Raw genomic sequence first — 26898 nt, 5'->3', positions numbered from 1 at the left:
CCTCTGCTTGAGCTTGCTTTCGGGTCGGCACAGTGAGGTGATGATAACAGAATGAGCTGCTAATAACGGAGTGGCGCTAGGGGGGGAAGAGTCGGAAGAAAAGTGTCGTTGGCCATAGTCTACGTTTTAATCGAGAGCGGCAGGATTGGGGCAATTTTGCTTTGCTGTTGGAGGCAGGCTGTTGGAAATTAGCAGTGATGCTGCTGGCCTTCTGAACTGCCGCAGGTGTTGGAGCCCTGCTCCACATAACTCCCCCCGCTCCCCCCAACCCTGCTCTGTGTAAAACTCTGCTACAGGCTGCACTGCCAGCGGGAGCCTGCCAAAATAGTAAAATTAATCGGATCCCAGCAGAATTGGCCAGGGTCAATGATAGGTCCCTCAGGTGGATGGATGGTGCCCTGCCAGATGATCACCAGCCTGTGTCTCTGCCTGTAACATTAATCTCTCAATCCTTGTTCTATATAATTTCAGACCTGCCATGTATTTATGGCATTCTCTGTTTTTATTACAGATTGTCAGCATTTTTTTTTAACCACCTTGTGAATTTTCATCTAAAATACTTCATGCAGCACTGTGTCAGCTGTGGCTCAGTGGGCAGCACTCTTGCCTCTGAGTTACAGGTTGTGGGATCAAGTCCCACTCCAGGACCTTGAGCACAAAAATATTTCTAGGCTGACACTCCAGTGCAGTGCTGCACTGTCGGAGGCGCCGTCTTTCGGATGAGGTGTTAAACCGGGGCCCCGTCAACATAAAGGAGACTACAAAGGTATGAGGGCAGGGTTGGCTAAAGTGGACTGGTAAAAGATTAAAGTATGGGACAGATGATGGGCAGTGGCAGACATTTAAGGAGATATTTCATAACGCACAACAAAAATATATCCCAATGAGAAGGAAAGACCGTCAGAGAAGGAATAACCATCCGTGGCTAACTAAGGCAATACGGGATGGTATCAAATTGAAAACAAGGGCGTACAATGTGGCCAAGAGTAGTGGGAGGCCAGCAGATTGGGAAACTTTTAAAAGCCAGCAAGGAACAACACAAAAAATGATAGAGAGGGAAGATAGATTATGAAAATAAACTAGCACGGAATATTAAAACAGATAGTAAGAGTTTCTACAGGTACATAAAAAGGAAAAGGGTGGCTAAAGTAAATGTTGGTCCCTTGGAGGATGAGACTGAGGAATTAATAATGGGGAACAGGGAAATGACAGACGTTGAACAAATATTTTGTATCGGTCTTCACGGTAGAGGACACGAAGAACTTCCCAATAGTGGATAATCAAGGGGCTATAGGGAGGGAGGAACGTAATACAATCACGATCACTAATCAAGTAGTACTCAGTAAAATAATGGATTAAAGGTGGACAAGTCCCCTGGACCTGATGCCTTACATCCTAGGGTCTTAAAAGAAGTGGCTGCAGAGATAGTGGATGCATTGGTTGTAATCTCCCAAAATTCCCCGGATTCTGGAGTGGTCCCAGTAGATTGGAAAACCGCAAATGTAACGTCCCTATTTAAAAAAAGGAGGCAGACAAAAAGCAGGAAACTATAGACCAGTTAGCCTAACATCTGTGGTTGGGAAAATGCTGGAGTCCATTATTAAGGAAGCTGTAGCAGGACATTTGGAAAAGCATAATTCCATCAAGCAGAGTCAGCATGGTTTTATGAAAGGGAAATCATGTTTGACAAATTTGCTGGAGTTCTTTGAGGATGTAATGAGCAGGGTGGATAAGGAGGAATAAGTGGATGTGGTGTATTTGGATTTCCAGAAGGCATTCGATAATGTGCCACATAAAAGGTTACTACAAAAGATAAAAGTTCACAGGGTTGGGGGTAATATGTTAGCATAGATAGAGGATTGGCTAAGTAACAGAAAACAGAGAGTCGGGATAAATGGGTAATTTTCCAGGTTGGCAAACAGTGACTAGTGGGACGCCGCAGGGATCAGTGCTGGGTCCTCAACTATTTACAATCTATATTAAAGACTTGGATGAAGGGTCCGAGTGTAATGTAGCCAAGTTTGCTGATGATACAAAGATGGATGGAAAAGCAAATTGTGAGGAGGACACAAAAAATCTGCAAAGGGATATAGACAGGCTAAGTGAGTGGGAAAACATTTGGCAGATGGAGTATAATGTGGGAAAATGTGAGGTTAATGGCCAAAAAAATAGAAAAGCAAATTATAATTTAAATGGGAGAAAAATTGCAAAGTGCTGCAGTACAGAGGGACCTGGGGGTCCTTGTGCATGAAACACAAAAAGTTAGTATTCAGGTACAACAAGTAATCAGGAAGGCAAATGGAATGTTGACCTTTATTGCAAGGGGGATAGAGTATAAAAGCAGAGAAGTCCTGCTACAACTGTACAGGGTATTGGTGAGGCCACACCTACTGTGTACAGTTTTGATCTCTGTATTTAAGGAAGGATATACTTGCATTGGAGGCTGTTCAGAGAAGGTTCACTAGGCTGATTCCGGAGATGAGGTGGTTGACTTATGAGGAAAGGTTGAGTAGGTTGGGCCTATACTCACTGGAGTTCAGAAAAATGAGAGGTGATCTTATCAAAACGTATAAGATAATGAGGGGGTTCGACAAGGTGAATGCAGAGAGGATATTTCCACTCATAGGGGAAGCTAAAACTAGGGGACATAGTCTTAGAATAAGGGGTCACCCATTTAAAACTGAGATGAGGAGGACTTTCTTCTGAGGGTTGTAAATCTGTGGAATTCTCTGCCCCAGAGAGCTGTGGAGGCTGGGTCATTGAATATATTTAAGGTGGAGATAGACAGATTTTTGAGCAATAAGGGAATAAAGGGTTATGGGGAGCGGGCGGGAAAGTGGAGCTGAGTCCATGATCACATGGCTCGCGGGGCCAATCCTGCTCCTATTTCTAAAGTTCCTTCAAGCAGACATAAAAGATCCCATGGCACTATTTCGAAGAAGAGGAGGGGAGTTAGCCACGGTGTCCTGGCCTATATTTATCCCTCAACCAACATAACCAACGTCACTAAAACAGATTACCTGGGTCATTATCACATTGATGTGTGTGGGAGCTTGCTGTGCAAAATTGACTGCTGCGTTTCCCACATTACAACAGTGACTACATCCCAAAAGTACTTCATTGGCTGTAAAGCACTTTGAGACGTCCGGTGGTCGTGAAAGGCGCTATAGAAATGCAAGTCTTTCTTTAACTGCTTCTTCGAATCAGAAGTTTTGCCGATTTTATTTGTAGATGAAGTGGGATAAAGGCTCGTGATACAGGACTTGGAAGTTATCCCGAGGTGTGACAGGGCGACAGTTTCCGTTGGCTTCTTTCAATGTATGAATGAAAAGTCATTGTCTGCGATGTCTTTAACCGTTGACCCCTGATAGATAAAAAGCCATGAATTATTGCCTGTTCTTGTTTTATTCCCGCTTAGGGTAATTATAAAGCACAGTGATTGGAATTGATCCATGGAAAGTTAGGAAGATCATGTTACAGTGCCAATGTACGGTGCCATAAAGCAATGGGATGAAGATGAATGCCTGTCCAGTTTTGAGCATGGCTTTGTGGGTGGCAACTGGTAATTGTGTCTGGTTTCCCCACACAGGATGCAAATAAAAGTCTGTGTACATGCACCACATGGAGGGAAATTGCAGGTTCGATACCACCAGTTTACATATGAAAAATGCAAAATGGAGAATTTTAAAATCAAGGTGTTGCCGGACAGACCGGGAGCCAATGTCGGTCAGTGAACACTGGGCCGCCCTGATCTGTGTGAGAACACCACCGCAGGTCAGGGCTATAAATAGAGCTGGAGCTCCGGACCCTGAAACATCGTGGGCAAAGGTGCGGCGAATGAGGGTACGGGGCCCAGGAGAGGCGAGGGCCCAGGGGCAGCACGGGCCCAGCCCACACTGCGATATGTGTGAGCACTAGGTCTATGCAGCAGAGCTGGTCTCCAGTCGTCCTGGTTAACCCTTGCCACTGGACCAAGACCGAGCTCTGTCAAGCCCGTGTGGTGGCTGGTGTGCAACGGTCACCCCAGGTTAAATAAAATCCACGCACAGGCATCTCCCACCCTTCAACTGGAGTTCAGGACTGGAACATCGGGTCTTCATTGAAACATCGGTGAGCTCTCGTGGAAACAAGTCATCCTCGTTCGAGGGATCGTCTGATGATGATGATGATGGGTGAACGGGACTTTGTGCGAGTTAGGTTATGTAAGATTTGGATCACGGGGCACACACACATTACCCAAAGGGGTTGTGCAGCGTTTTATTAATGAGCGTCAGTTATAAGCATAATCAGATGCAACACACGATTAAGATAGATACAGTCGACATACAACCCGTGACAGGTGAGAACGATCGACTGCCCTGGAACAAATGGATGGGCTTTGAGGCAGAACGATGAGGCAGATCCCAAGCTGGTGAAGATGCCCAATCACAGGGGAGAGGATACCTGTGAGGTCATTTTCTTCCTTATCTGTTTGAATGTCTTGTTGCCCTTTCAAGGGACAGCTTGTTTATCTTTAAGGCTCCGTGAGAAATCCCTTTTCGCCATAGCTAGGCCCTGAAGGCCTGTTTTTCTCTCTCTCTCTCTCTCACCTCGCAACTCAGCTCTCTGTTACAACTCTTTTGCTGATAGGACTGGAATCCTTCTGTGTCCTGAACGAGGCAAACTGCTAAGCCAGGGGGACCCGTAACAGACTGTTGTTTCTTCCAAATCACAATTTCTTACATTTACAGGCATCAGAGTTTTGGATGAGTTCAAGTTTATGGAGGGTGGGCGATGGGAGGCTATTGGAATAGTCTAGTCTGGAGGTAACAAAGGCACAGATTGGATCACAGTTATTGTGTTTCATCCCTCATACGAACATACGGAAATGACGGACAGGAAACGACCACCTGGTCCACCAAGTCGGCCCCCCATACAACTCAGCATCAAGACCACCACATAATCTCTTGCGAGAGGCAGAAAAACGCCAGGCCAATTTGGAGAAAACCATCTGGGCAATTGCACTCCATCACCTGAAGGCAATCAAAATGAGGTTCAGGCATCGCCCAATACCCACCCACCTTTTTCACAGCTTGGAACTGGTGTGGCTTCCCTTCGAACACACAGTGAATCCACACTCACTGCACAAGCAGCTTGTTCCAAAGGTCAATGACTGCGAAAAGATAAACCTAATGATGTCTAATCTAGTTACGAACATAAGAATTAGGAGCAGGTGAAGGCCATTAGGTCCTTCGAGCCTGCTCCGCCATTCAATAAGTTCATGGCTGATCTGCGCCCTCAACACTTTCCTGCCTGTTCTCCATATTCCTTGATTCCACTCGAGTCAAAAAATCTCAGCCTTGAATATACTCAAGGACTGAGTGTCTATAGCCCTTTTGGGTAGAGAATTCCAAAGATTCACAACCTTCTGAGTAAAGAAATTCCTCCTCATCTCCGTCTTAAATGGCTGACCCCTTATTCTGAGACTGTGACCCCTGGGTCTAGACTCCCCAGCCAGAGCCCTGTAAGAATTTTATATGTTTCAATGTGATTACCTCTCATTCTTCTAAACTCTAGGGAATATAGGCCTAGTCCACTCAATCTCTCCTCATAGGACATTCCCCCATCCCAGGAATCAGTCTGGTGAACCTTCGTTGCACCCCCTCTATGGCAAGTATATCCTTCCTGAGCTAAGGAGACCAAAACTGTACACAATACTCCAGGAGCAGTCTCACCAGGGCCCTGTATAATTGCAGTAAGACGTCTTTACTCTTATACTCAAATCCTCTTGTAATAAAGGCCAACATACTATTTGCTTTCTTAATTGCTTGCTGTACCTGCATGTTAACTTTCAGTGATTGGTGTACAAGGACCCCAGGTCCCTCTGAACACCAACATTTCCCGATCTCTCACTGTTTAAGGCTGGACATAGAATTTTAACTGAGGCCTAAGCACAGTCTTTTACAAGGACAGTATAGTGGATTTTGTTGTGTATTGGATTGACCCGGTAATACATCCTAATAGTCTGTTTGCTTTTGCTGTAACCTCTAAATACTGGTGTGAACTTTTAGAGCACATGTACAGTAACACCTAGATTTATTTGCGCTTAACAACCTGCAGTTAGAACTCTGCCTGGTATACTCCTGCCGTTAGCCCTATCCACATGCATAACATCTGTATTAAATGATATCTGCCAGATCAGGTCCATTCCCCCAAAGTATCTAGATCTGATCATGGTCGTTTTTTTCCTCATCCAAGATCTTAAAATGCACAATTTATTGCAAGGGGGATAGAGTATAAAAGCAGAGAAGTCCTGCTACAACTGTACAGGGTATTGGTGAGGCCACATCTGGAGTACTGCGCACAGTTTTGGTCTCCATATTTAAGAAAGGATATACTTGCATTGGAGACTGTTAAGAGAAGGTTCACTAGGCTGATTCCGGAGATGAGGGGGTCAGCTTATGAGGAAAGGTTGAGTAGGTTGGGCCTCTATTCATTGGAGTTCAGAAGAATAAGAGGTGATCTTACCGAAACATATAAGATAATGAGGGGGCTCGACAAGGTGGATGCAGCAAGAGGATATTTCCACTCATAGAGGAAACTAAAACTAGGGGACATAGTCTTAGAATAAGGGGCTGCCCATTTAAAACTGAGATGAGGAGAAATTTTTTCTTCTCAGAGGGTTGTAAATCTGTGGAATTCGCTGCCCCAGAGAGCTGTGGAGGCTGGGTCATTGAATATATTTAAGGCGGAGATGGACAGATTTTTGAGCGATTTATGGGGAGTGGGCAGGGAAGTGGAGCTGAGTCCATGATCAGATCAGCCATGATCTTATTGAATGGCGGAGCAGGCTCGAGGGGCCAAATGGACTCCTCCTCCTATTTCTTCTTATAAATCTTCGTATTATCCATGAGCTTGAGGGACTTGAGCCCCAATGCCTTGATCCAGATCATCAATAAAAATTAACAGCATTGATCCCTACAGGACTCCACTGGTGACTAATCCCCACGTGAGACCACTACCAGGTAATAACAACCTTATGTCTACAATAGCCCACCATATTCCTTATCTAACCCAAGATCGACATGCCAATCCCACAGGACTCTCTTATGAAGTAGCCTATTGCATGGCACCTTGTCAGAAGCTATTTGAAAATGTAGGCCTACAATAACAGCCAGGCTGACGACATCCACGAAGGTAGTAACTCCCTCAAAAAATTCAACCAAATTGGGTTGGGAGCTAATTAAGACGCAAATGGGGGCGGAATGGTAAATTTAGCGGTGGGGAATGATTTGCGTCGGCAGCCACACAGGTCATCAACTGGGCCCTGAGTGTGGGACGGAGCGCTGAGGGAGGCCGGCTGGGCAACTGAGAATCCCGAGCTAATGAGCCGGCCTCGGAGCGCCCGAGAGAGGCTTCCCTGAGAAAAGACAAATGGGCAGAAAAAACAACAAAAAACATTCCCAATAGCTTACTGACGCCACCTCAACATAAATCGCAAAAATAAAATAATAAACAATCAGACTTGCCTCAGGTAGACAAATCCCCCCCCTCACCACGGTACAGCTCGGGACCGCCCGCTTTCCCCGGCAGTCCCACTAGGGGACGCTGAGGGTCGCCCAGAAAACAAATTTAAGAACGGTAACTCAACCGGGGGCGTTGCACATGGGCTCGTGCCTCCCGGGCGGTACTGAAACCGGCACCGAATATCCCGGCTCGAAGCTGGCCGCCCGCCCGGAAATTATTTCTGCCGCCATTACCGCCCCTCTGGGGCACGAACAGAGGCGGCAGCGGACCGAATTTCCACCCCATGATCTTTTTCCACAAGCCTTGTTACAAGTCTCTAAAAACCCCTTCTCTGTCCAGGTGGTCACACACCGAACCTCTACTGATCCCTTCCAGCAACTTGCCTATAATTGGTCGAGCTAAGGTGCCTATAATTTTGCTTCTGATTTGTTGCTCGTTTTGAATATTGGTGCCATGTGGGCCTCCTTCCAGTCCATGGAAACAATCCCTGGCCCCATCAAGCTGTTAAATATATGAGCACCCAGACCCAAGTGAATTATTCAACGTTGGTGCAAGGGGCTCGTTAAATACAGTTCCCATTTCTTTTGAGCTCCCTGAGGTGAACCTGATCTGTTTTGAGACCCCTTATTCTACCTACGACGATATGTGCACCCACTTTGACACTACTTTAGTCAACTGTACACTGCATTCTTGCGAACTCAGCATTGTCCATGGGACTGAAGACTGATGCAAAATAGCCATCTAAAGCCATTGTCGTATCCTGGGAGCCCACTGAATCTGTCCTGAGAAACCCTTCAATGGCCCAGTGCAGTCCTTCATGGCTCTGTGACTCCGACATATGGAGAAAGATTGAACTATTGCTCTGTTATTCAGTCATCTCCACTGATGTTTGAGCTGCTCTGATAGCCGCTTCTGTTACAGAAGAACATAAGAAATAGGAGCAGGAGTCGGCCAACCGCCCCTCGAGCCTGCTCCACCATTTAATAAGATCACGGCTGATCACTGACCTCAACTCCACTTCCCTGCCCGCTCCCCATAACCCTCCACTCCCTTATCGTTCAAAAATCTGTCCATCTCCACCTTAAATATATTCAATGACCCAACCTCCACAGCTCTCTGGGGCAGAGAATTCCAAAGATTCACGATCCTCTGAGAGAAGAAATTCCTCCTCATCTGCCTTCAGCAGAGCTCTATACCCTGTTCTCTTGAGAACCATTTTCTTTTAATCTGTAAAAGGATTTTTTATTAAGCCTGAATTGTCCTTGCACATGAGCATTTATCCACTTGGCTTTGTTTTAAAATCTGCCCTTCATTTGTGTTTGATTTCATACACTCTTTTTGTCAGAATGCCATCATTAGTGACTACCATAAACCAGGCAATCCAAACTGAAGATTTATGCTGCTCCTCGGATATTTATTTCAAACTTTGTGCCCAGATTTATGTTTGTACAGGTTCATACAGTTTGTTATTTGAGAAAGTAGGCCTGATGAACAAGGCTTCACTCGAATTCTGACATTATTGGCTCATGAGATTTTGTCATTCGGTTAATCAGACCGTGATGACCCATACCTTGTTTGCAGTTTAATCTTTGTGAGGTAATTGAATGAATAACTATATTGAAATAGGAGCACACGGGTATTGCAGTTAATTCCCAGGATCTTGCATTTTTTTCTGATGCTACAATACTCAGTTCCCATGACGATTGAAAAGTGGGCCTTTATTGGTTGGCATAGCTCAGGGGGTGCTATGCCATGCTTTGCTGAAGATTGGAAGGGTTAAACATTTGATTCCTCTTACCCATCGGAGCAGGCCGGGGAGTGGAAGGAGCAGCGTGGCGGCCTAGCTCAGCAGTCTGAGCGGCCCCCGGCCTGCGAGCATCATCGGAGCAGCGTGGCAGTGTACCACTCCAGGGAGCAGCACGAGCTGGAGCAGGAGAATAACGGCAGTGAAGAGTGATGTCACCAAGGTCCAGGCTGGTGATTGGAGCGTGGGCAGGTACAGCAGGAGCGGCGAGGTCGGGGCGAAGGAGCAGCGAGAGATTGTAGAGGGACGTGATCGGAGCCCAGGAAAGTCACGAGTTCGGGGCCCAGAAGAGGCGAGGGCCCAGGGGCAGCACAGGCCAGTCCACACTGCGATATGTGTGCACACTAGGTCCGTGCAGCAGAGCTGGTCTCCAGTCGTCCTGGTTAATCCTTGCCACTGGACCAAGACCTCGCTCTGTCAAGCCCGTGTGGTGGCTGGTGTGCAACGGTCACCCCACGTTAAAAAAATCCACCCACAGGCATCTTCCACCCTTCAGGATGGAGTTCGGGATCTGGAATATCAGGTTCCTTCATTGAAACACCTGTGAACTTCTGGACGTGGAAGCAAGTCATCCTCGACTCGAGGGACCGCCGATGATCATGATGATGATGATCATACTTATGGCGAGTTCCAAATCTCAGTTAAAACATAAATAGGAGCAGGAGTAGGCCCTACGGCCCCTCGAGCCTACTCCGCCATTCAATAAGATCATCAACTCCACTTTCCCGCTCGATCTCCATATCCCTTGACTCCCCTGTCCTGTGTACATGTCTAAATGTGTGCACAGGAAACAGAGAGTCGGGGTTAAAGGTAGCTACTCAGACTGGCAAACGGTGGGAAGTGCCACAAGGATCGATGCCAGGACCACCGTTGTTCACCATCTACATAAACAATTTGGACTCGGGAATTGGAAGTACAATTTCAAATTTGCAGACTGCACCAAATAGGGAGGGGGCGTTAATGCAGAGGACTGCGACAAGATACAGGAAAACATGAATAAACTTGCAGAATGGGCGTGTAATTGGCAAATCAATATCAATAGGTGTGAGGTGGTACATTTTGGTTGGAAGAATTAGGTGGCCACATACTCCTTGAAAAATAAGTGTCTAAATGGGGTAGTGCAGCAATGGGGTCTGGGGGTACAGATACACAAATCACAAAGGAAATAAATGGGGTAGTGCAGCAATAGGGTCTGGGGGTACAGATACACAAATCACAAAGGAAATAAAGCACGGTGTTCATTTTTAGAGGGATATAATTGAAAAGTAGTGAAGTTATGTTAAACTTGTATCGAACCTTAGTTAGACCACACTTGGAGTACTGTGAACAGTTCTGGTCTCCATATTATAAAAAGGATTTGGAGGCACTAGAGAAGGTGCACAAAAAGTTTTACTGCAATGATTCCAGAACGGCGAAGTTATACCGATCAGGTAGATTGAACAGGCTGGAGAAGGTTGAGGAGTGACCTGATGGAGCTCTTTAAGATTATGAAAGGGTTTGATAGTGTCGACGTAGAGAAGATGTTTGCACCTGTGGGGAGACCAGTACTCAGGGCCATAAATAAAAGATCATCACTAATAAGTCCAATAGAGAATTCAGGAGAACCCTCTTTACCCAGCGATTGGTGAGAATGTGGAACTCGCTGCCACAGGGAGTGGTTGAGACAAATAGTATCAATGCTTTCAAGGGGAATCTGGATAAGCGTGTGAGGGAGAAGGGAATAGAGGGTTATGCTGATCGTGTTAGATGAGGAAAGACGGGAGGAGGCTCGAGTGGAGCATAAACACCGGCATGGACCTGTTGGGCCCAATGGCCTGTTTCTGTGCTGTTAATACTTTGTACTCCTAATGTAGAATCATAGAAATTTACAGCACGGAAGGAGGCCATTCGGCCCATCGTGTCCGCGCCGGCCAACCAAGAGCTACCCAGCCTAATCCCACTTTCCAGCTCTCGGTCCGTAGCCCTGTAGGTTACAGCACTTCAGGTGCACATCCAAGTACTTTTTAAATGTGGCGAGGGTTTCTGCCTCTACCACCCTTTCAGGCAGCGAGTTCCAGACCCCCACCACCCTCTGGGTGAAGAAAGTCCCCCTCAAATCCCCTCTAAACCGCCTACCAATTACTTTAAATCTATGCCCCCTGGTTATTGACCTCTCTGCTAAGGGAAATAGGTCCGTCCTATCCACTCTATCTAGGCCCCTCATAATTTTATACACATCAATTCAGTCTCCCCTCAGCCTCCTCTGTTCCAATGAAAACAACCCCAACCTATCCAGTCTTTCCTCATAGCTAAAATTCTCCAGTCCTAGCAGCATCCTCGTAAATCTCCTCTGTACACTCTCTAGTGCAGTATGTAATATTGGAGGTTATATTTTATTGAAGCCATTCATTGCATGCATATAGTATTGTGCTTCTCCTGTGAACACACTTCAATTATTATTTTGTTAAAAAAGTTTTTAATTTTTACATGGAACATAATTGCACAAAGCCCAACAACATTAGTAGAGTTTACAATAGAACTCGACAACGGTATAATGCCCCAGAATTTGCAGGCGGTGGTTTCCCGTGGGCGGCTGCCTCCGACCGCAAAGATTTCTCCGAAAGTACCTGGTGGTCCCGGGGGTTCGGAGACTTGTGGTCCTGGGCCTCGAGGTGAAGGCTATCGTAGAGGCCCACGTATCCCAGGAGCGTATGGGCTTCGTACACATCCCTGGGATCACATGGGCCGGCCCAACCAATCAGAGTCGGGCTATTCCCATTCATACTTTACGTCGATACGGAATCACCATCAATATGGGAATACCCACCACAACACAGAAATAAATTTAAAAAAACGCATATTTCAAATTAATCAAAATGGCATTTAATTAATTACTTGAAACAAAAATGTAATTTTTTGATAAATGCACATATTTTAACGGGTCTAAAAATAAACTTACCTTATTTAATAGGAATTTAAATGTTTAACTTATTGTAAAAATGTATTTCTGTGCTTTAAAAGTCTTACTCTGATAAAAGCAGGCCGTACGCTTGCTTTTATCAGTCGTAAGAATATGAAGGTCATTCGCTGGGCAGGAGTTGGGCAAATAGCTGAGCACGACTGAGCTCCTTCCCTAAAGGACATTAGTTTCATGGCCGCCATTACTACAAATAAGGGCCCTTTAGTTTTGGAGGATTCTTGACCAATCGCAAGCTCCGGGTTCGGGCGAATGCACTTCGCATACCTAAACTTGGAACTTACTGGGACCCCACGGGCGTGTACACACCCATGAGGAGTGCAAATTCAGGTCATTATCTAGCCCAGCAAATTATTCAAGTGGCAGTGATGAGCAGAATCATGGGTTCCTATGGAAGTTGAGCTAGATGGGCTGAATGGCAGGCATCCTTTGACTGCATTTTGGGATAAAGAATGTGCACGAGAGAGAGCCAAGAATGCCGGAAAGCAATTGTCAAGAAGTCATTGTGTGCAACTTAATACATTTCATGTTCAGTGATTGTCTTACAGTGATGCAGAAGCTTTGAAAGTTGAATGCTGTTTCTGCGAATAATGCATCACAAATGTCTTTCAGTTAAAAGATGTGCCTTTTACTGGTACTGTGTGACAAAGCTAGGTTCAGATCACCATGTGCACGTGATATATTTGTTCTGCTTTCTGAAATGTCTGAGGCCAGCAAGAGGCAAAACATTCCCCTTAAATTATCGTCCGACATATGATTAGTTTAAGTGGAGTCGCTGGAATATAGAGTTCAACTGCAGTGCTCTCTGCTCATGATCAGCTTTTTTCCGTAGATGAGGCATTTTCCTTTGTGCTTCCACAGATGCCTATGGTAATGATGTAATTGTTAGATATTTTGCACAAGTTTTTTTTTCCCGAAGTTACATGTGACCTGGTTGAGAGTGGAGTCTAATTAACTGCATCACTGCTGCACCAGGGCCCTGTATGGAAACATACTCCTTGGCATTGCTTGGCTATGTCCCCGTGGAGGATGTCCACACGCACTGCCCATTCTGCTTTGTACAGACCTGTGCTTAAGCTGTTCATTTGCTGTTCCTTATACTCTCTCTCCTTAAATTTCTTCTTCTTTTATCGCTTTCTATAGATTGACAGTTCTTATTTTCTTCCCTGTATCTGTACGAGTCCTGAAAATGGGTGACAAAGATTTTGATACTGAAGTAGTGACTGAGATGTAGATTCATAATTACACATATTATATATGCCAAAGATTATAAACCAATACTTGAGTGTTTTTTTTTATAGCAATCACAGATATTCAGTGGAAATACAGAGGTTACAACAACAACTTGTATTTATATAGTGCCTTTAACGCAGTGAAACGTCCCAAGGCGCTTCACAGCAGTGTTGTAAGGCAAAACAGATAAATTTGACACCGAGCCGTATAAGAAGAAATTACAGCAGATGACCAAAAGCTTGGTCAATGAGGTCAGTTTTAAGGAACGTATTAAAAAAGGAAAGAGAGGCGGAGAGGTTTAGGGAGGGAGTTCCAGAGCTTGGGGCCCAGGCAGCAGAAGGCACGGCCACCGATGGTGGAGCGATTATAATCAAGGATGCTCAAGAGGGCAGAATTAGAGGAGCGCAGACATCTCGTGGTGTTGTAAGGCTGAAAGAGATTACAGAGATAGGGAGGGATTTGTAAACAAGGATGAGAATTTTGAAATCGAGGCATTGCTTAACCAGGAGCCGATGTACAATGTAGGTCAGTGAGCACAGGGGTGATGGGTGAACAGGACTTGGTGTGAGTTAGGACACGGGCTGCCAAGTTTTGGATGACCTCAAGTTTACGTGGTGTAGAATGTGTGAGACCAGGAGTGTGTTGAGTAGTTAAGTCTAGAGGTAATAAAGGCATGGATGAGTGAAAAAGGCCATTCAGCCCAACCAGTCTGTCTCGCCATTTACCCTCTTACAGTGTCAGCCGGGGCTCAGTGGGCAGCACATTCGCCTCTGAGTCAAAAGCTTTGGGTTCAAGTCCCACTCCAGAGACTTGAGCACATAAATCTAGGCTGACACTCCCAGTGCAGTGCTGAGGCAGCGCCGCACTGTCAGAGGTGCCGTCTTTTGGATGAGACGTTAAACCGAGGCCACGTCTGCCCTCAGGTGGACGTAAAAGATCCCACGGCCACTATTTCGAAGAAGAGCAGGGAAGTTATCCCCGGTGCGCTGGCCAATATTTATCCTTCTGTCCACATCTAAAACAATTTATCTGGTCATTATCACATTGCTGTTTGTGGGAGCTGTGCGCAAATTGGCTGCCGTGTTTCCTACATTACAACAGTGACTACACTCCAAAAAGTACTTCATTGGCTGTAAAGCGCTTTGGGACATCCGGTGGTCATGAAAGGCGCTATATAAGTCTTTTTTTTCTCTGCACGACCAAATAGTCCTTACCCATATCACTTCATCTCCTCCTTTTCCTTCATTCACTGATCTGATCGACTCTTAACTGTGGACATCGTTTCTGCAACACCGACTAACCCTGGAACTGAATTCCACGGCTCAGCTGTCGAAGAAGTGTCTCTTGCTCTGTTCTAACTCTCTCTCTCTCTCTCGAGTGTAATCCTGTACCAATGGTCCCTCATTCTGGACACCTGGAAGCAGTTTGCTGCCACCTACCCTGACCCATCCTTTCACAATTTAAACGCTTCTATCATCTGACCCCGTAATCTGTGTTGTAACACAAAAAATCAAATCTTTATTTGTATTTTCCCATACCAGGCAACACCCATGTGAAAGGGAGCAAGCTTCTCAAAAACGGGGCTGTCCTGAAGAATACAAGTGTCTTCAGTCCATTCAAAGCCGGGCAAATGCAGGACTGCGTGTGAGCACGCGATCTTACAACCAATGTGAGGCTTCCATGTACCCTTTCTCTTCACTGTCAAATAATAATAACTTGTATTTATATAGCGCCTTTAACGTAGTAAAACATCCCAAGGCGCTTCACAACAGTGTTACAGACAAACAGATAAATTCGACACCGAGCCACAGAAGAAATTAAGGCAGATGATCAAAAGCTTTTTTAAAGAGGTAGGTTTTAACGAGCGTCTTAAAGGAGGAAAGAGAGGTTTAGGAAGTTGTACACAGGCTGCTGAGTTTTGGATGACTTCAAGTTTACGTAGTGTAAATGTGGAAGATATTGGAATAAGTGGAGCCTGGATGAATCTTGCTGTGAACCCTGCAGCCTCAGCACAGTGCTTTGCTTGCAAAAGGCCACCTCTCTCCAATGTTCCTGTTAAGCTGCGCAAAGGGGCTGCACACCCCCCAAAAAATTAGCAGCAACGTTGCCTCCCACTGTCCTGAACTCACCTGCAGCATGAGACTATAAACTGCATAATCTACCTGTTGCAGCACTTTCTCCACAGCAGGTGAATTTTGCACTCTATAATTTCCTGCTCGAACATTATTTGCAACGTTGGTTCAGGATCTCTCATGAAGCGAGATGCCGTATGCACACCTGCTCTTAACAAGAGGTTCCAGTGAATTATATTTATGTGCCGAGGAGTGTATTTAGAGAATCCTGACTAGAGGGCTCAGAGAACAGTCCCAAGAGAATGGAGCTGCCAGTGATCATGGCCTGTTTTTGCAGCTCTCTGTTATGACACGGCCTTGTCATTGATGCTGTCACTGGTGCTGCTAACATCCAGATTTGTTCCCGTCAACAGGCGACAAGGGCACGCTTTGAAGATAATCACCAAAAGAATTGACGGGGAGGTTATAACAAGTTTATTTGCGCTGAGAGTGGTTAGAATGTGGAATTATCTGAGACAAGCTGCGTCCATGAATACACTTAAATGGGTATCGGAAGGTTTGAAAAAGAGGAATATTAACGGGTATAGTGCGCGAGCAGGAGAGTGGGATTGGAGATTGGAGCAGCTGCCTCGTGGAGGAAAAGTCGCTTGGACTTGATGGTCCCTTACTCTCAGTCGGCGTGAAATTAAAGGGGCAGGCAACATTCTTCCACTTGCATTGTTTTCTGAATTAAACCAAATAATATAATAAACCGCTTGACAACCATGATCACGTCCTCACCTGACATACCCATAATTCCTGCAGAGGTCACTTGACCAGGAGCAGGCACCAGGGCTGATTTTCCCCTCCATGGCCCAGCCTTGTTGAGATCAGCGCTTGGGCCTGCATGGCTCCGCGACAAGCGGTGGCATTGGAGGAACACGGATTTGTTCTTAGTTCCCTTCCCCCCCTTTTTTTGTTAGTTTTATTTTGTTCCCTGAATATTGTTGACGTCTCTCCATACCAAACGCCATTCTCTTAGCGATAAAGTCCACGGTTGTTCGTGGCATGTTTGAACCGATTGGTTGGAGATGCAGTGATGCTGACCTGCAGCAACTTAGCCTGAATTTTATTCTTTCCACTTTGCACATGACAGAGCGCAGCTGTGAGCAGAGCAGGAATGAACCAACAGAAGAGCTTGATTTGGCTCTTTGTGATCTCTCCAACTCCCATTTGCTGAGTTCAGTAATGATGCGCAGTTATTAAGTAGGCAAAATCAGATCTCTCGTCGTGAGAGGAGAGAAGACGGACATCATCTATCTGGCTTGCTCAGCTTGAAGGTGTGCCTGCTGCCAGTACATTGTGCGGAAAACATTGGTGACTGTCGCAAAGATCAGTGGCCCAATCACTGTAGCCTTTCAGAAAGAAAAGAAAGACTTGTATTTATATAGCGCCTTTCACAACCACCAGATGTCTCAACACACTTTACAGCCAATAAAATACTTTTGGAGTGTAGTCACCGTTGTAATGTGGGAAATGGACAAATAACGGGCAAGAGAGATTTTAGAAGACTATTCAAAACTAAGACTCGGCAATTTTTTTCGAGGCAAAGGATCGTGAAAATGTTGGGAATAATTAATGTTTTTCCATTCAATGCTCTCCTGGCTGGCTACCCACCTAGCACCCTCCATAAACTTGAGCTCATCCAAAACTCTACTGCCCTGATCCCAACTCACACCAAGTCCCGTTCGCCCATCGCCCCCTGTGCTTGCTGCCCCGTGTCCTAACTTGCACCGAGTCCCGCTCACCCATCACCCCCTGTGCTCGCTGCCCCGTGTCCTAACTCACACCAAGTCCCGTTCGCCCATCGCCCCCTGTGCTCGCTGCCCCGTGTCCTAACTCACACCAAGTCCCGTTCGCCCATCACCCCCTGTGCTCGCTGCCCCGTGTCCTAACTCGCACCGAGTCCCGCTCACCCATCGCCCCCTGTGCTCACTGACCCCGTGTCCTAACTCGCACCCAGTCCCACTCACCCATCGCCCCCTGTGCTCACTGACCCCGTGTCCTAACTCGCACCCAGTCCCACTCACCCATCACCCCCTGTGCTCACTGCCCCGTGTCCTAACTCGCACCGAGTCCCGCTCACCCATCGCCCCCTGTGCTCACTGCCCCGTGTCCTAACTCGCACCGAGTCCCACTCACCCATCGCCCCTGTGCTCGCTGACCTGCATTTGCTCCCGGTCTTGCAATGCCTCTATAAGTATTTCATTTATTAGTTAGTGCTTTCGATGGTTAGTGTTACGTTAGTGTAAGTATTTAGTTGATTGGTTTGTATTTTTAGTAGTGGTTAGTGTTTTCTTGAGTGGTTAAAGTTTGAGTGTTAGCTAAACAGTTAAATAACCTCAAAGTTTAAAAAAAATAAGTAATTTAATTGACTGTTAGTGAACATGGCAGGCCAGCTGGGGCCCATCGCTTGCATATCCTGTGCCATGTGGGAATTCCAGAACACTATGTCTGTCCTGGAAAGCCACATATGCAGGAAGTGCCACCAACTGCTCAAGCTACAGTGCAAATGGGAAGCTGAGAGTTTTGTTGGTAACACGATTCAGGAGATGGTCACCCCGCAGCGACAGGGAGTTCAGGAGCAGCGGGAGTGGGTCACCACCAGCCAGACTAGGAGAACTGGCCGTGAAGGAATCCCCTGGGTGGGGCACTCACAAGCCGCGATTCCCTGTTGAACACCAGTGTGGGGTCAGAGGCAAATCCACAGCACTGCGGGAGACTCTGCTGCGTAAGGGGGCGCAGGAATGTGTGCAAATGCAGTTGTACCCGGGATTCGATAGTCTGGCGTTTCTGCACCGCACACGCAGGGCACCCATGGTGTGTTGCCTCCCTGGTGTCAGGGTAAAGGTTAGCACTGAACGGGTGCAATACATTCTGCGAGAGGATGGGGAACAGCCAGAAGTCGTGATCCATAAGAACATCAGAAATAGGAGTAGGCCATTTGGCCTCTCGAGCCTGCTCCGCCATTCAATAAGATCATGGCCAATCTGATCTTGGCCACAACACTTCCCTGCCTGTTCCTCATTACTCTTGACTCCCTTATCGTTCAAAATTCTGTCTATCTCCGCCTTAAATATATTCAATGACCCAGCCTCCACAGCTCTCTGGGGCAGAGAATTCCAAAGATTCACGATCCTCTGAGAAGAAATTCCTCCTCATCTCCGTTTTAAATGGGCGGCCCCTTATTCTGAAACTATGCCCCCTAGTTCTAGATTCCCCCATGAGGAGTAACATCCTCTCTGCATCTCCCCTGTCAAGCCCCCTCAGAATTTTATCCGTTTCAATAAGATCACCTCTCATTCTTCTAAACTCCAATGAGTATAGACTCAACCTTTCTTCCTAAGACAACCCTGTCATCTCAAGAATCAACCCCGTGAACCTTCTCTGAACTGCCTCCAATGCAAGTATATCCCTCCTTAAATATGGAGACCAAAACTGTACGCAGTACTCCAGATGTGGCCTCACCAATACCCTGTACAGTTGTAGCAGGACTTCTCTGCTTTTATACTCTATCCCCCTTGCAATAAAAGCCAACATTACATTTGCCTTCCTGATTACTTGTTGTACCTGCGTACTAACTTTTTGTGTTTCATGTACAAGGACCCCCAGGTCTCTCTGTCCCGCAGCACTTTGTAATCTCTCTGCATTTAAATAATTTGCTTTTTTATTTTTCCTACCAAGGTGGATAACCTCTCACGTTCCTACATTATACTCCATGTTGATACAAGTCCAGTGATAGAGGTAGTTAAAGGGTTGAGGAGAAGCAACAAGGTGTGCAGAGCACCGGGAGAGGCTAATAGCATTGGAGCAAAGAATAGTTCAGAAATAGGAGGGGTCAGGCAGGGGGCAAACAGGTCATTCTAAGATGGGGCAAATGCATGGAGCATGGTCAATAAGGTTTGTTGAGCTGTGGCCACAAGTCGTTACATGGGACTGTGATCCAGCGGCAATAACAGAGACCTAGCCCAAAGAGGCGGCGGATTGGAAACTTAATATTCCTGCTTACAAGGTATTCAGGAAAGATAGGGAAGGGAAAAAAAGAAGGGGATGGTGGTATTGATCAAAGAAACTATCACAGCACTGGAAAGGGATGATGCAGTTGAGGGGTCAAAGACAAAATCTATTTGTTTAGAATCAAGAAACAATTGAGGAGCTATCACACTGCGGAGTGTATACTACAGGCCACCAAATAGGGGGCAGGAGATGGAAGAGGATTGGAGGCAAATTCCAGAATGATGCAAAAACAAGAATAGTGATAATGGGGGGGCTTTTTAAAAAATTAATTCATGGGATGCCCATCAATTATTGCCCTCGAGAAGGTGGTGGTGAGCCGCATTCTTAAACGCTGCAGTCCGTGTGGTGAAGGTGCTCCCACAGTGCTGTTAGGGAGGGAGTTCCAGGATTGTGACCCAGTGACGATGAAGGAACAGCCGCTATATTTCCATGTCCGGATGGTGTGTCACTTGGAGGGGAACGTGGAGGTGGTGGTGTTCCCATGCGCCGGCTGCCCTTCTCTATCTAGGTGGTAGGGTCAGTTTGGTAGACGGTACACACTGCAGCCACGGTGCACGGTGGTGGAGGGAGTGAATGTTGAAGGTGGTGGGTAGCGTGCTGATCAAGCGGGCTGCTTTGTCCTGGATGGTGTTGAGCTTCTTGAGTGTTGTTGGAGCTACACTCATCCAGGCAAGTGGAGAGTGTTCCATCACACTCTTGACTTGTGCCTTGTAGATGGTGGAAAGGCTTTGGGGAGTCAGGAGATGAGTCACTCGCCACAGATACCCAGCCTCTGACCTGCTCTTATAGCCACAGTATTTATGTGGCTGTCCAGTTAGGTTTCTGGTCAATGGTGAGCCCCCCAGGATGTTGATGGTGAGGAATTTGGCAATGGTAATGCCGTTGATTGTCAAGGGGAGGTGGTTAGACTCTCTTGTGGGAGATGGTCATTGCCTGGCACTTGTGTGGCGCGAATGTTGCTTGCCATGTACCAAGCCTGAATGTTGTCCAGGTCTTGCTGCATGCAGGCACGGACTGTTTCATTATCTGAGGAGTTGTGAATGGAACTGAACACTTCAATCATCAGCCATTTCTGACCTCATGATGGAGGGAAGGTCATTGATGAAGTAGCTGAAGATAGTTGTGCCGAGGATACTGCTCTGAGGAACTCCTGCAGCGATGTCCTGGGGCTAAAATGATTGAATTCCAACAACCACAACCATCTTCCTTTGTGCTAGGTATGACTCCAGCCAGTGAAGAGTTTTCCCCCGATTCCCATTGACTTCAATTTTACTCGGGTTCTTTGCTGCCACACTCTGTCAAACGTTGCCTCGATGTCGAGGGCAGACACTCTCGCCTCACCTGGAATGCAGCTCTTTTGTCCATGTTTGGACCAAGGCTGCAATGAAGTCTGGAGCCCAGTGGTCCTGGCGGAACCCAAACTGAGCATCGGTGAGCAGGTTATTGGTGAGTAAGTGATCGCCAGTGCTATCAGTGTTGATAGCACTGGCGACAACACTTTCCATCACTTTGCTGATGATTGAGAGTAGACTGATGGGGTGTTAATTGGCCGGATTGGATTTGTCCTGTTTTTTGAGGACAGGACATACCTGGGCAATTTTCCACATTGTTGGGTAGATGCCAGTGTTGTAGCTGTACTGGAAAAGCTTGGCTAGAGGCACGGCTAGTTCTGGAGCACAAGTCTTCAGCACAACAGCCTGGGTGTGGACGAGGCTCATAGCCTTTGTTGTATCCAGTGCCCTCAGCTGTTTCTTGGCATCACTTGGAGTGAATTGAATTGGCTGAAGACTGGCTTCTGTGATGGTGGGGACCTCAGGAGGAGGTCGAGATGGATCATCCACTCAGCACTTCTAGCTAAAGATAGTTGCAAACGCTTCAGCCTTGTCTTTTGCATTCGCGTGCTGGCCTCTGCCATCATTGAAGATGAGGATATTCATGGAGCCTCCTCCTCTCGTTAGTTGTTTAATGGTCTATCACCATTCACGACTGGATGTGGGACTGCAGAGCTTTGATCTTATCCGTTGATTGTGGGATCGCTTAGCTCTGTCTGTAGCATGCTGCATCCACTGTTTAGCATGCATGTAGTCCTGTGTTGCAGCTTCCCCGGGTTGGCACCTCATTTTCAGGTTTGCTTGGTGCTGCTCCTGGCATGCTCTTCTACACTCCTCATTGAACCAGGGTTGGTCCCCTGGTTTGGTAGAGTGAGGGTTTTGCCAGGCCATGGAATACAATTCTGCTGCTGATGGCCCACAGCGCTTCATGGATGCCCAGTTTTGAGCTGCTAGATCGGTTCTGAATCTATCCCATTTAGCACGGTGGTAGTGCCACACAACACGGTGGGGGGGTATCCTCGGTGTTAAGACATTACTGATACTAACTTTTTATTCCCGATTTATTTAATTAATTGAATTTAAATTCCCCAGCTGCTTTGTTGGGATTTTGAACTCACGTCTCTGGATTTTTCATCCAAGCCTGTGGATTACTAGTTCAGTAACATAACCACGATGCTACCATACCTTAAATTATACTGAGTTATAAGGGCAAAGAGGAGGAATTCTTGCAATGTGTACAAGAGAACGTTCTTGATCAGTGTGTTTCCTGTCGAGGAAGGAAGCAGTGCAGGATCTAGTCTGGGTGAGGTGGAGCAAACGGCGCCTGTATCAGTGGGCGAGCATTTGGGGAACAGTGATCATAATATCATCAGGTTTAGACTAGTTATGGGAAAGGACATGGTGCAATCAAGCGTAAAGAATAATTAACTGGAGGAGGGTTGCATTCAGTGAATTGAAAAGGGTCTGGCCCAGGGGGATTGGAATCAAAAATTGGGAGGCAAAACAGGAATTGAACAATGGGGAGGCCTTGAACGGGGACTGGATCAGGTACAGAGTTGGCACATTCCCATGAGGGGGGAAAGGGAAGGACATCCATAGCTAGAGCTCCCAGGATGACAAATGACCGAGATTACAATGAGACTGAGGATTATGACACATGTAAGGTTCATAATACAGCAGAGAACCAGACAGAATATAGAAAGTACAAAGGAGATCTAAAAAGGAATGAGGGGCAGAGAAGAGAGTATGAGGGGTAGATATGGGGCTAACATAAAAGGGAACCAAAAAGTATTTTATAATCACAAATAGAAAAAGGCTAATCAAAGGAAGGGTGGGGCCAATGAGACCAACATTGAGATCTTGTGGGGGCAGAGGGCACGGCTGAGGTAGTAAATGAGCACTTTGCGTCTGTCTTCACTAGAGAAGAGGATGCTGCCAGTGTAGCAGTAAAGGAGGAGGCAGTTGCGATATTGGATAGGATTTAAATAGATAAAGAGAAAGTACTTAAAAGGTTGACAGTCCTCAAAGTAGAAAAGTCACCCAGTCTGGATGGGATGCATCTTCAGTTTCTGAGGGTTGAAATTGCAGATGCTCTGGCCAAAATTTTCCAATAAAGGTATGGAGAGAAAGCAGGAATGAGATATTGATGTGCATGATCAGCCATGATCATATTGAATGGTGATGCGGGCTCAAAGGGCCGATTGGCCTACTCCTGCACCTACTTTCTATGTTTCCAATTCTCTTTGGATATGGGGGTGGTGCCAGAGAACTGGAGGATTGCAAATGTTACACCCCTGTTCAAAACAGGGGAGAGGGATAAACCCGGCAACGACAGGCCAGTCAGCCTAACGTGGGTTGTGGGGAAACTTTTCGGGACAATTATCCGGGGGAAAATTGTTCAAAGTATGAGCTCATAAATTAAAGTCAGCATGGATTTGCTAAAGGCAAATTGTATTTGACGAACTTGATTGAGTTCTTTGATGAAGTAACGGAGAGGATTGATGAGGGCAGTGCGGTTGATGTAGTGTATGTGGATTTTTAAATTGTGTTTGACAAAGTACCACATAATAGACTTGTTAGCAAAATTAAAGCCCATGGGATTAAAGGGACAGTGGCAGTGTGGATATGTGTTGGCTAAGGGACAATGTTGAATGGAAATGCAAGATCTGCCAGGTAACTTACACAAGTCAGCAAGTATGCAACAATGCTGCCAGGACTTAATCTAAACTTCAGTGCTGAACAGACCCTCAGTGTTGTGCAGTTGCAGGTGTAAGACCATTTGGCCAGCTCTTGTTATTGTGTTTACTGGTCCAAATCTTAAAAACATTGAAAGATAATGCTCCAATGAAGCGTTAAGAGGAGTGAGTTGGCCACCAATAACTCTCTGCAGTCAAGGAGTGGCATTTTCTCGGTGTTGAACTGCAGTTTCTCAGTCAGATAGCGATTCTGAAAAGTCAGACTCTAATTTCTATGTAATAGATTTAACATTGTCACATAAAAATGTGTAAATTATTCATACTGAGTCCTCCAGCCTTGTCACCTCTGTGTTGTAGTTACTGCAGTAAAACGATGTGTCTGACTCCATGGACACAGGAAGATCAGTTGCTTTCAGCTCTCTCTGTTTTAGTACCTGTGCGCACGTGTGCAAAACAGTTATCAATTTCTTAATTAAATACACAATATATCTCGAGAGATCCCACATATTCCATTATTCTGTGTGTGTTTTATATATTGCACAATGAGAAGAATAGGGTTTAAATCTGAAAGAAACTATGAAGCTGCCAATGTGTTCTTGATGAATAGACTCTTATTGCCAATGTTCTCCCTTGGTGAAGATGGTGCCATGTATTGGAGTGTGGGTGCTGGTGGCCTCTGATGCCCAGCCTAACTGTAGGTCTAGACAGTGTATGTCAGCGGGCTGTACAATGGTGCAGCACATAGTCGCCATAGCCCAAACCAGCTCGCGTCTGGTGTCCACACACAAGCATATTTGAGCAAGAGTTACACAGGGGCCAAGAACCTGTACATCATCTCTGTCAACGGGATCAAGGGCCGCTTGAACAGGCTGCCAGCGTCGTGGCAACATGGTCATGGCAAACCCGAGCTCGGGGGAAAAGGTGCATCCGGCAGTAGTGATACGCCAGCGGAAAGTCTCCCGGAGAAAAGGTGGCGTGTTCCTCTGCTTCGAAGACAATGCGTGGGGTAATAGTAAATAACATCGGCTCTGCGATCACAGGCCCTGTTGCCAAGGAATGAGCAGATCTGTGGCCCAGGATTTCTTCCAAAGCGTTGCGTCAAAGTTTCCTGCAAAGATATCTGTACAATTCAATAAATATTTTTACCCCCAGAGGAAAAACAAAATCAACAGTAATCAGGAGTGTTTGATTTTATTTTTCCACCCCTCCGAACCCAGTGTGCGAAGGAAAATTGTTGTGCTCCGACTACTGCCTCAGCTGAGTGAGCTAGCTCGGTACAGCACAGGGATTTAAAATGGGAGCTGCTGGTCACGATGGCTGGTCGCTGGTGGAACCCATGAATCGGCTCTTCTGCTACATGGTTTTACTTTTCCCTTCGATTCTCCCAATCTTCACACTATCCACCGCCGCTCACAGACAAGAGATGGTCAGCCTGCTTCAGGTCTCACCACTCGAGCTCATCATAGACAGTCCCTCGAAATCGAGGAAGACTTGCTTCCACTCTAAAAGTGAGTTCTCAGGTGGCTGTGCAGTCCAATACAGGAATTACAGTCTCTGTCACAGGTGGTACAGATAGTCGGTTGAGGGAAGGGGTGGGTGGGACAGGTTTGCCGCACGCTCCTTCCGCTGTCTGCACTTGTTTTCTGCATGCTCTCGGCGACGAGACGCGAGGTGCTCAGCGCCCTCCCGGATGCTCTTCCCCCACTTAGGGTGTTCTCTGGCCAGGGACTCCCAGGTGTCAGTGGGGATGTTGCACTTTATCAGGGAGGCTTTGAGGGTGTCCTTGTAACGTTTCCTCTGCCCACCTTTGGCTCATTTGCCGTGTAGGAATTCCGAGTGGAGCACTTGCTTAGGGAGTCTTGTGTCAGGCATACGAACAATGTGGCCCGTCCAATGGAGCTGATCGAGTGTGGTCAGTGCTTCGATGCAGACACAGCAAAATCACTGGAATTCTGTATCTCTATCTGCAGACTGAAGCGTGGAGTGATGATGATGTACATTAGTAAAACAGTAATGTTCAGGTTGCCTGACAACCAGTGTTCCCGTTCAGAGGTCCCGTGCAGGCTGCTCACCAACGTATAAATGGAACATCGTGCTTGCATGGAAATCTGAACACAACCCGTTAAAGGGGCTGCACACAGAATAAAATTGGAGGGAGCATTGCTCACAACTGAATTTATTTTAGAGATAATTATTTGATTGTTAAAGAATACCTGGGGAATTAAAAAAAGAACTTTAATATTAATTATATGCATTTTTTTTCTTCAACAGAAAGTTGGAGTGATTGGCCCACCGGATCCACAAATCCGCTCACCTTCTGTCATCGAGTTTGGGAAATATGAGATTCAGACCTGGTATTCCTCTCCGTATCCCCAGGAATACACCAGGTACTGTATGTGTAGGGCTGAGCATTTCATTTCAAGTCTGGCATCGTGGAGATTGTGAACCTTAAACTAGACTACAAGATTTTTACCCAGTCTCTTCTCACCCATTGCTCTCGGTGTAATGTGCATGGACGTTACAAAGGCAGTTGAAAGCAGAATTGAAATTGCACTAAGATGCCGGGAGATTGTTGCAAGGTCAGGTTTGGGGAACCAGATAAGTCACTTCATCCACGAGAGAGTTAAGGAGGGAATTATTCGTCCGTTGTAGTGTGGAATTAAAAGGTAATTTGGAACGTGGTTGATAATCTGATTCGATAATGAACCTGGTGAATGATGGTTCTTAACGTGTACATAAGAATTAGGAGCAGGAGTAGCCCATTTGGCCCCTCGAGCCTGCTCCGCAATTTGTGCAGTGTTCCAGATTGATTGTAAACACAGTACGAGCAGTATTTGTATTGCTGCCACTCAACAGAGCATTAACGACATTGCTTTACAGGCTGAGGGGTATTCAAAGGCCATTGGTAAGGAATCACCACCAGGGCGAGACCCGTCAGATTATAACCACACTTTGCCCCCTGCCATCATGCTAAACAACATCTTGCAACGGAGTTGCTTGGCTATAAAAGAGCCCGTGTTATACTCTTGTCGGACTGTAGTCCTCAGGAGAGAACTCTTATTCATCCAAAACGCTCCGTTAAACCACTTTGAATACGTAAGAAAATTATATTTTTTGCATTTTCTTTTACACGGCGTGTTTTCAGTGTATTATGGACGATTTACAATCGAAACTCTCTCTTGTATTATAATAGAGGAGCAATTGATCTTCCCCACCGTCATCACGTTGCTCAATAAATCCTCTC

At 46.3% G+C, this 26898-nt stretch overlaps 1 protein-coding gene across 1 annotated transcript in view; it reads left to right on the top strand.

Annotated features, from left to right (window-relative positions):
- Positions 1 to 26898, top strand: part of LOC139235128 (histone acetyltransferase KAT6A-like) — a 211541-nt gene that overhangs the window by 140461 nt on the left and 44182 nt on the right. Inside the window, exon 9 of the mRNA XM_070866337.1 lies at positions 25926 to 26041. Coding sequence (XP_070722438.1) covers positions 25926 to 26041 — 116 coding nt within the window. The remainder of the gene's footprint in view (positions 1 to 25925; positions 26042 to 26898) is intronic.

The sequence above is a fragment of the Pristiophorus japonicus genome, chromosome 22, assembly GCF_044704955.1.
Source record: "Pristiophorus japonicus isolate sPriJap1 chromosome 22, sPriJap1.hap1, whole genome shotgun sequence".
Lineage (NCBI taxonomy): Eukaryota > Metazoa > Chordata > Chondrichthyes > Pristiophoridae > Pristiophorus > Pristiophorus japonicus.
Note: the sequence above shows the minus strand (reverse complement) of the source record. Positions and strands in the feature narration are given on the sequence as shown.